Source organism: Arachis hypogaea, chromosome 18 (assembly GCF_003086295.3).
Source record: "Arachis hypogaea cultivar Tifrunner chromosome 18, arahy.Tifrunner.gnm2.J5K5, whole genome shotgun sequence".
In the NCBI taxonomy this organism is placed as follows: domain Eukaryota; kingdom Viridiplantae; phylum Streptophyta; class Magnoliopsida; order Fabales; family Fabaceae; genus Arachis; species Arachis hypogaea.
The window spans coordinates 4,801,497-4,811,978 of NC_092053.1; the positions used below are offsets into that span (position 1 = coordinate 4,801,497).

The 10,482-nt window shown below is 43.0% G+C and overlaps 1 protein-coding gene across 1 annotated transcript; it reads right to left on the bottom strand.

Annotated features, from left to right (window-relative positions):
• Positions 1–372: 372 nt before the first annotated feature.
• Positions 373–10,193, bottom strand: LOC112772537 (kiwellin-like). Its single transcript, XM_029294780.2, has 2 exons — positions 9,895–10,193; positions 373–751 (listed from the first exon to the last, which is right to left on the bottom strand). Exons 1-2 carry the CDS (start codon positions 10,191–10,193, stop codon positions 373–375), a joined length of 678 nt encoding a protein of 225 aa, XP_029150613.2.
• Between the last annotated feature and the right edge of the window lie 289 nt (positions 10,194–10,482).

Here is a 10,482-nt window from a genome sequence, read left to right on the forward strand (position 1 = left end):
AAATTAAAGTATAATATATATAGTTGAACTATAGCTATATATGGATGTATAATATTATTGAAATTTTAAGTGTATCGAAAAATATCAGTATTCCAATTATTTTAACTGTTGATTTTAATTAATATATATTATATATATTTTTTATAATTTATATCAACGGTTAAAATAACTGGAACATTAGTGTTTCCGATATACTTAAAACTCTTCCAATATTATTTGAGTCTGGAACTCTGTTTTAACTCCGATTCATTACATTACATTACATATTTTCTTTTGGCTATGAAATTCCCGAAAATAAAACATAACAAGAAGCTAAATATATGCTTGCCCTTATTTAATTATTATTAATTAATCCACGTAACATTATTATTTTCAGGCCGTTGCCCAAGTAACGTTTTCTTCCCCAACATTCGAGTGCAGCCCTAGAGCATCCCACACCGCCTGCGATCCATCCACGATGTTGTTCCGGCATGGTGGCTGCCCTGCATGCTCCTCGTCGCAGCCGTGAACGGAGTCGCACTCGTCCACCACCTTCGCCCTCACGCTCCTCCCGGTTCTTGTTGAGGTGATCGTTAAATATCTCAAGCACAACGCCCCTTTGTTGAACCACCCAGTGGACAGCGCCACCACTGGCTCCGAGTTTTGGTGGTACTGGTCGTCACACTCAGATGGAGCACCACCGTCGCCTCCTTCACTGAAGTCGTTCAGGGTGAGTATTGCCTTTGTGGAGGACGACACCGGAGGGGAGCACCTGCATTCGCAAAATTATATATATTATTAAAAAGAAATTTTTTAGTTTAATGTCATTAAATTATCTTTATATAAAAAATTGTTAATAAATATTTTTTTTTAATTTATAATTTTAACATATATCTTTACCATACAAGATAACTAAATTTTTAATTAAATTATCGTTCATCTATTTTTAACTATCTAACTTTATGTAAATCGACCTTTATCTCTTATTTAAAATATGAATAATATTACACTTATAATATTCCTGAGATATATATAATTTTTTAATTTTTTAATCGGTTAATAACCAATTTTATGTATTGTACTGCACCCAACAATCTCGGTCATATCCGAGATATACCTCGACGCAACGGTAAGATATCAAAAACTGCCCATATACTCGAATCACGGGGCCAACGTCTTTTACCAGCATATCCGGATCAATCCACTCATGGAGATCTCGGAAAAAGACCGACCGAAAATGCTCCACACTAAGCCTATAAAACAGGAAACAAAGGGCGACACATTACTCACCGCCTACCAGAATTACTTGACTTCATCCTACATCAGTTATCTTCAAGTTACACCTATAGTTTTAGAAAAACTCTATTTTATTGCTGACTTGGGCGTCGGAGTCCTTTTTGCAGGTACCACGCTCGGGTTCGAGTTCGCAAGGGTGACGTCGGCTCACAATTAACATCGGCTCAGGGACCCTTACGGTGACACAAGACCGACGTATAGATCACGCGCAATATCCTTGCCAGAACATTTGGCGCCCACCGTGGGGCCGACGTTAAACTTCTCCCCGCCGAGAATATACCCGTTTACAACTTCTCACCCATATCTGCGCACTTTTCTTTTCCTTCCTTTTTTGCAGGAACAAGACGATGACAGATCATTCCAAAACTCATCACTCTCCCCAGGTGAATGCTGATCTCCTTGCCGCAAACGCCGCTCTATCAGCGGAAAACCAACGAATGGCCGAACTATTAGCAGCCCTACAAAACAACGGAGACCGGAAGGAGCATAGCAAAAAGACGAATCTAGAGCAGAACGAAGAACATCAGTCAGAATCCAACGCCAAAACAGCGGAAACTCTCCCCAAGAACGAGAGGAGACGAGCCAATCCATTCTCTGAAGAGATAATGAACTACAAAATGCCCCTGAACTTTACACTTCCAATGACCCTGACGCCATACAAAGGCATCGGGGACCCGAAGGTCCACGTCACCAAGTTCGAGTCCATGATGTTCCTCAACAGTGATTGCGACCCCATCCTGTGCCGCTCTTTTCCCACTTTTCTGGACGAAGCCGCCCTATTGTGGTTCTCTAATCTGCCTGCAGGATCCATAACTAGCTTCGACGAGTTTGCCAAAATGTTTATCAATCATTTCGCAGCATCAAAAATATATGTCAGAGATTCGGACTATCTAAGTACCATCAAGTAGGGACCACACGAAAGCCTCAAGGAGTACATGACGCGCTTCACCACGGCGGCCATGGAGATCCCCGACCTAAACCCAGAAGTACAACTACACGCCATTAAAAGCGGGCTCTGACCAGGGAAATTCCAAGAAGCCATAGCCGTGGCAAAACCAAAAACGCTAGAGGAATTCTGAGACAAAGCTACGGGACAAATTGAAATAGAAGAACTTCGTGAAACGCGAAGGAACGAACGACCGACCTCGCGAAAGGATGAGGACAAACCGAACAGGCCTAACATCAATGAACATAGAAAATCCTTTAAACTGACCCCAAAGTTTGATTCATATACCAGGTTTAATACGAGGAGGGAGGACATCATAAAAGACATACTCCACAACAGATTGATCAAACTGCCAGTCAAGGCCGGAACGTACCAGGACCAGAGGTATGTGGACAAAGGAAAACATTGTGCTTTCCACCAGAAGTTCGGTCACACTACAGACGAGTGTGTAGCTGCTAAAGATTTGCTGGAAAGACTGGCACGACAGGGGCTATTAGACAAATACATCAGCTCAAGAAATCAGAAGGAAGTAGATATCAGTAAACCGAAGCATAACTCGGACCGCAGGGACAAGGGATCATGGCGAGACCCAATCGAAACCCCAACCGCCAAAGGAGTCATAAACTACATTTCAGGAGGGTTCGCAGGGGGAGGAATGACGAACACAGCCAGGAAACGAAGTTACAGGGCCATGTTAACGATGAAGGATACCCGACAGAACTCCCAAAAGCCAACACCCTCAGCCGATATTAACTTCGGCGCCAGTGACTTCAAATCAAGAGCGCCTAACTTAGATGACCCAGTCGTAATCTCGGTTAGCATGGGACCGTTAACTGTGAAGAAGGTGTTACTCGACCCAGGAAGCAGTGCAAATGTCCTGTTCTATTCCACATTCAAGAAGATGCAATTGAGCGACAACTCACTACAACCATCAGGAGGAGAGCTGGCAGGTTTTTCGGGCGAAAGAGTCCCGATATCAGGCTATGTCTGGATAAGAACAACACTAGGCAAGCCACCAAACTCCAAGACCCTAGACATTCAATTCCTAGTAGTCGACTGCGCCAGCCCCTACAACATCATTTTGGGACGCCCCTCTTTGAACTCCTTCGGAGCCATCGTCTCCACTGTTCACTTGTGCGTCAAATTTTCTTTGCAGGACAACACAATATCCACGGTTCATGCCGATCATAAAGAAGCCAGGCAATGCTACAATGCGAGTTTGCTGGGCCGTGCAAAAGACACAATCCCGAGAATAAACTCGGTGTACAATTCAGAGAATACCCCGCGACTGACAGACATGGATCCGAGAGATGACTACGACCGGCCTTCCCCAACGGACGACCTGGAAAAGGTAGAACTACATACAGATAATCAATATACTAACATTGGATCAGCTTTTTCTGCAGGAAGAAAGCAACTTTTGAAGGACATTCTGAAAGACAACGCTGACCTATTTGCTTGGACACCTGCCGACATGCCGGGGATCGATCCAAACTTCATTTGCCACAAGCTGGCAATTAATCCAAACGTCCGACCTATACGGCAGAAAAAACGAAACTTGGGAACAGAAAGAAGGACTGCAGCAGCAATAGAAACCCAAAAGCTTCTGGACGCAGGTTTTATCAGAGAAGTCCGATTCTCTTCATGGCTAGCCAACGTGGTCATGGTAAAAAAGAATACTGGAAGCTGGCGAATGTGTGTAGATTTTACAGACCTGAACAAAGCTTGCCCAAATGAATCATATCCTCTGCCAAACATTGACAGACTCGTAGATGATACCTCAGGATACAAAGTGCTACGCTTTATGGATGCCTACTCAGGATATAATCAGATCCAAATGCACCCAGACGACGAAGATAAAACAACATTCATAACCGACCAAGGTAATTTCTGCTATAAGGTAATGCCTTTTGGACTAAAAAATGCAGGTGCCACTTATCAGAGACTAATGGACAAGGTATTCAAAGACCAAATCGGAAGAAGTATTGAAATCTATGTCGATGACATGGTTGTCAAATCCAGCTTGGAAGAATAGCACGAAGCCGACTTAAAAGAAGTTTTTCAACAACTACGAACACATAACATGAGGCTAAATCCCGACAAATGCGCGTTTGGAGTAAAACAAGGAAAGTTCCTCGGTTTTCTGTTAACAAACCGAGGTATAGAAGCCAACCCAGAAAAAATGTCGAGCCATATTAAACATGCAATCACCAACAACAATTAAGGAGGTCCAGCGACTAACGGGGCGCTTGGCCGCGTTATCAAGATTCCTGCCAGCTGCAGCAACAAGATCTTACCATTTCTTCAAAACAATAAAGAAGTCGGAGAAGTTCACATGGACAACTGATTGCGAAAGAGCATTTTTCGAGTTCAAACAAATACTCGCATCACCACCTATATTACAGAAACCCGAGCAAGGTAAACCTCTTCTACTTTTCCTTTTAATTACAGCTAACACCTTCAGCTTTGTCCTCGTAACAGATACAGGGAATGAGCAGCACCCGGTATACTTCGTGAGCAAAGTCCTACAGGGCGCCGAGCTCAGATACCCAACGATAGAGAAACTAGCACTTAGTTTGATAATGACAGCTCGTCGCCTAAGACATTACTTTCAGACGCACCCGATCATAGTATGCACGGGGCACCCTTTACGACAAATACTCTCAAAACCAGATCTGGCAGGACGGATGACGAAATGGGCGATTGAGCTCTCGGAATTTGACATATCATATCAGTCAAGAGGCTCACCTAAGGCCTAGGGACTAGTTGATTTTGTAGCCGAATTCACATGCAAGAGTGAACAGACCAAAAATTGGGAGCTATATGTAGATGGCGCGTCAAATGAAAACGGATGCGGAGCAGGAATCCTTCTGAAAGACGATGAAGGAGTACAGGCCGAACAGTCGATCAAGTTCCTCTTCCAAACAACAAACAATCAAGCCGAATATGAAGCTTTGCTGGCTGGATTACGACTGGCCAAGGAAGTCAGAATCTCGTCCCTGACTGTGCACTGTGATTCACTACTAGTAGTACAACAGGTAAGCCACCAATTCCAGGTACGAGACAGATCTTAGAAAAATATCTAAGCTTGGTAAAAACCCTAGTACAGTCTTTCAAAAAGTTTGAAATACTTCACATACCTCGAGAAGAAAATTGCAGAGCTGATATTCTGTCAAAACTAGCCACGCATAGGTTAACGGAACAAACAGAAAAACTTCATCATATTACGTTAACGGAAACTAGTCTAGATACAAAATCTGTCTTTAGCATATCACAGGAAGAAGACTGGAGAAATGTATTCGTCAACTACATAAGAAGCGGAGACATACCAGAAGGAGAGGAGCCGAGGTCATTTAGACACAAAGCGGCTCAATATACTCTGATGGGAACCGAGTTATACAAACGAGGAATTTCTAGGCCACTTTTAAAATGTCTTGGACCGGCAGAAGCAGAAACCGTATTAAACGAACTACACGACGGAATTTGCGGAAATCACACTGGAAGTAGAAGCCTAGTCTCAAGAACATTACGAGCCGGCTATTACTGGCCGACAATGAGAAAGGATTGTAACAACAAAGTACAACGCTGCAATGCATGCCAACGGTGTGGACCACTCATCCACAACCCAGCCGAACTACTACACGCATCAAATATCAGCTGGCCGTTCCACAAATGGGGAATGGATATACTCGGCCCGTTCCCTATATCTACAGGACAGGTAAAATTTTTACTCGTGGCCATCGACTATTTTACAAAATGGATTGAAGCACAGCCCCTAGCAAAGATCACAGCCGAAAAGGTACAAAATTTCATTTGGAAAACGATAATATGCAGGTTCGGTTTACCTAGGGAAATCATATCAGACAATGGCAGGCAATTCACTGATAAAAAAATTGCATCATACCTTACAGATTTGCGCATTAAACATAATTTTTTCTCTGTCGAGCACCCTCAAACCAACGGGCTCGCAGAAGCTGCTAACAAAGTTGTTTTGCAGGCATTAAAAAAGAAACTAATAGATGTTAAAGGTCGGTGGGCTGAGCTCATACCAGAAGTAATATGGAGCTATAACATAACGCCGCATACAACGACGAATACAAGCCCGTTCCGACTAGTATATGGAGCAGAGTGCATGATACCAGTCGAGATCAGCCAAGGGTCTAGCAGAACCGAATACTTCAATGAAGAAGATAACTCAACTGAAAGAGCAACCGAGATCGACCTGATAGACGAAGAACGCAACCTGGCTAAACTACAACAGCAGGCCATGCAAACAATAATAAAGAAACAATACAACAAAAGAGTAAGACCAAGAACACTACAAGAAGGAGACTTAGTCATGCGACGGATGGAAGCCGTACGAAAGCCGCCAGGTCACGGAAAATTAGCCGCAAATTGGGAGGGCCCCTTCCGAATTTCCAAAGCCATTGGAAAGGGAGCATACTGCCTGGAAACAATAGAAGGAACACCCCTCCCCAACACATGGAACATTTCATCTCTGAAAATGTACTACAGCTAAGGCCGATTTGTAACGGTGATTTGGCCAGGTACTCTTTTTCCTGATCACGAGGTTTTTTCCTAAGGAGGGTTTACTCGGACAGGTTTTAACGAGGCCGACCATCTCACATAATAGACAATTCAATTTTACAATAAATATAAAGTTCTGCTACTTCAAATTAGCAAAACCGACCTTATAAGGCCAGACAAATTCAGGAAATATTCAATGTACATGAAAATCAACATGGGCCCTAAACATGCATTCCAAAAAACATACAAAAGCCGACAAACAAGGTTGGAAACAAAGTCCAAAATATCCCAACACAAAACTACACTAAATAAGACTTAAGAGTTCCTCTCAAGGGGGAGGAACACTCTCATCCTGATCTTCGACGCCCTCATCATCGGCAAAACGGCCATTAACTACAATCTTTGTGACATTCAAGCGCCCGACGTCAAACTCGGGGGCAAACAGTAAGACTTGGCTGACAGCACGGTCAAACCCAACCAAAAACATGTCCATCTTCTCCTCTTCAAGTTCATTAAGACGAGCAGTCATCTCACCCTTAACTTTGTCATTCTCCTTAAAATCAGCCTGGAGCACCCTGATTTGTTCATGAAGACGTCCCACTTCATCTTCCCTCTCTTTCTTCAATAACTTGATCTGTTCCTTCAGATCCCCTACTTCATTTTCCATCTCTTTCACCTTAGCAGTGACATCACTTACAGTTTTTTCTTTCTCTCTTAACAAAAGCTCGGAAGAGGCAGCTTTATCCACCAGGACCTGCTGCTCAGAACTTAACAACTCCGTAGTACGACCAACACAAAGAAGCCGAGAAGCAACAACCTAGAAAAAAGAAGAGTGATTTCAGCCAACTAACCAGAATAAAACAGACAAAGAAAACAAAATTACATACTTGTATGAACTTGCCCATCCCCTCTAAACCCACACGACGAGTGAGTGCCATATCCCCAGGAAACTGGGAAACGCGATCAGCAAGCTCAGACAAAGGAAATTGGTCGCTCCAAAGCGAATGAGGATTCGCACCAGGAAGGAAGCCATGCAGCCGACGCTGACGATCAAAAACAGATTTGACAGCAACGTTTTGATCACCCTCAGAAATCACTTCCAATGAATTCTTCGACACAGTCTTCCTCCTCTTTGGCGAGGGAGGGACCTGCGCAGAGGAAAATGCATCATCTTCAACAGCATCTTTCACAGCCCCAGAAACATTGCCACTCTTATCAACCTTTTTCTTCAGAAAAGCTTGGAACTTGGCGGGATTCAGATTAGGCATCTTACTACCTGAAATAAAATGAAAGTTAGCAGACATATCACAAGACAGCGGAAAATTTCACACAACTAACGGTACCTATATATAATTTCAGCCCTTCAAAATCATTTTCCACATCGAATTTCAATAAATCAGGAATAGGCAAACATCCCCCAGCAGCAAAATTCTCAATTAAAAACTCCAACAGACAGTCCTCTTCAACGCTCATATCATCAGCCTCAAGAATTTGCAAAGGCTCCGAACACCAATAGAGAAGGAACTTTTCTATCATCTCGTCATCAAGGAAAAACAGATATACAGTCTCCAGAGCACGAATTTTTACAAACATAGATTTGAAATTTTTAAAAGAGGATTTATAAAGTAAAAACAGGGAGCGACCAGGAAAACTGCTCAGAAAAACCCAAAGACCCTTTCGCACCCCCTTGGATTGGAAAAGAGAAAAGAAAACGTTCAGTGAAGGGACAACATCCAAGAAATTCATAACAACTTCAAACGCACGCAGAAAGGCCCACGAGTTCGGGTGTAACTGCGAAGGAGCACAGTTAAGCTGAATCAAAACTCTACACTCAAAATTTGAAAACGGAAACTTCACATGAAGCTCAGACAAACACGGAACATACATGTAAAAGTAACCCCAGTCCCCCCTCCTCTCACAAACCCTATCCTGACCAGAACACGGAAGGAATTCGAAACCAACATCAGACCCAGGTCTTACAAATTTAGCAGGAACCAAACCCTGAACCGACTCTTGGCTACAGTAGGAGGATGCCTGAGTCTTTACGTCGTCATTAACCCAGTGATAAGGATTCTCCTTATCCTCCTCGACAACCTTCAATTTCTCTTTTTCCCTAACCATCTTTTCAGAAAAGAAAGTTGAAAGAAACAAAATGCAACAAGAAGACAAGGAGACTAACCTCTTGAAGACATAATCCCTAATTCACCAAAAACCCCTTTTTTGCAAAACACCTGAAGACTCGTGTTCGACAAACAATCAATTACAACCCACTACTTTAGTGGGAACATATCAAGTTATTCAGTTATGAGAAGGAAACAGATAAGCTTGCACATTGGTGAACGTGCGCATTAATCACGGCCCAGTTAACCAAGTGACAAACAATCACTTGTTCCAACAAAATAGATAAGCAAGCATTTCAGAATACAATTTCGAAAAAAAAAAAGCGGGTGAAATTTTTAAATTTTAGGCCCAAGCTTGTACGACCGTCGAGCTTGGGGGCTTGGCTATTCAGCCCCTCTACGCCGAGGTATATCTTCAGGAAAGCTCAACTTGTCGTATACACCAAGTCAAGCTTGGGGGCTGTGTACTGCACCCAACAATCTCGGTCATATCCGAGATATACCTCGACGCAACGGTAAGATATAAAAAACCGCCCATATACTCGAATCACGGGGCCAACGTCTTTTACCAGCATATCCGGATCAATCCACTCACGGAAATCTCGGAAAAAGGCCGACCGAAAATGCTCCACACTAAGCCTATAAAACAGGAAACAAAGGGCGACACATTACTCACCGCCTACCAGAATTACTTGACTTCATCCTACATCAGTTATCTTCAAGTTACACCTATAGTTTTAGAAAAACTTTATTTTATTGCTGACTCGGGCGTCGGAGTCCTTTTTGCAGGTACCACGCTCGGGTTCGAGTTCGCAAGGGTGACGTCGGCTCATAATTAACATCGGCTCAAGGACCCTTACGGTGACACAAGACCGACGTATAGATCACGCGCAATATCCTTGCCAGAACATGTATAAAATTAGTTTGATTAATTAACCTAAACCAAATATTTAGTTTTTTAGATAACCTTAAAGCCCTAATATATATATATACTAATATACATGCATGGAAGCGTGAGCATCGTACGTGTATTGAGGGTAGGAGTTTGTGCCGCATTGAAGGGTGCCGGAGGAGCGGCAGGTCGTTCCGCTGCCACCACTTGGTGGGGGAGGGGATCCGTGGTTACGTGGTGGGGGTGGGGAGCGGCAGATGTGAGTGCCGAGGTCAGGGTCGTCGTTGCACTTGCCGTTGGTGCAGATGAGCTGGCCGTCGCAGTCGTTGAAGTCGTTGCATGGGCCATAGCAGTAGGAAATTCCGTTTATGAGAGTGAATAGGCAAAATGAACAAGATAGAACCATAATGAAGGAGGTTGCTTTGTGAGCCATTATTGGGTATTAGATTATAATCACTAATTGGTGGTTTAGTTTTGTGCTTTCTGATGAGCATTAGATGTGATGCTTAAATAGAGGACAATCATAGTAAATACCTTTGATATTTATAAGTTATAATTAATTACAATTTGAAGAAAAAAAATGTGTGCTTACTGCTTATGCTACTCATGTAGCTAGTACGAAAACCCCGTGGATTCAGTTGCCGTGTAAGAAGGGGTGTAATGTAGATGATCATAATTATAAACCACAAAGAGAACAGAAAAATTGTTCACCAATATTTAGA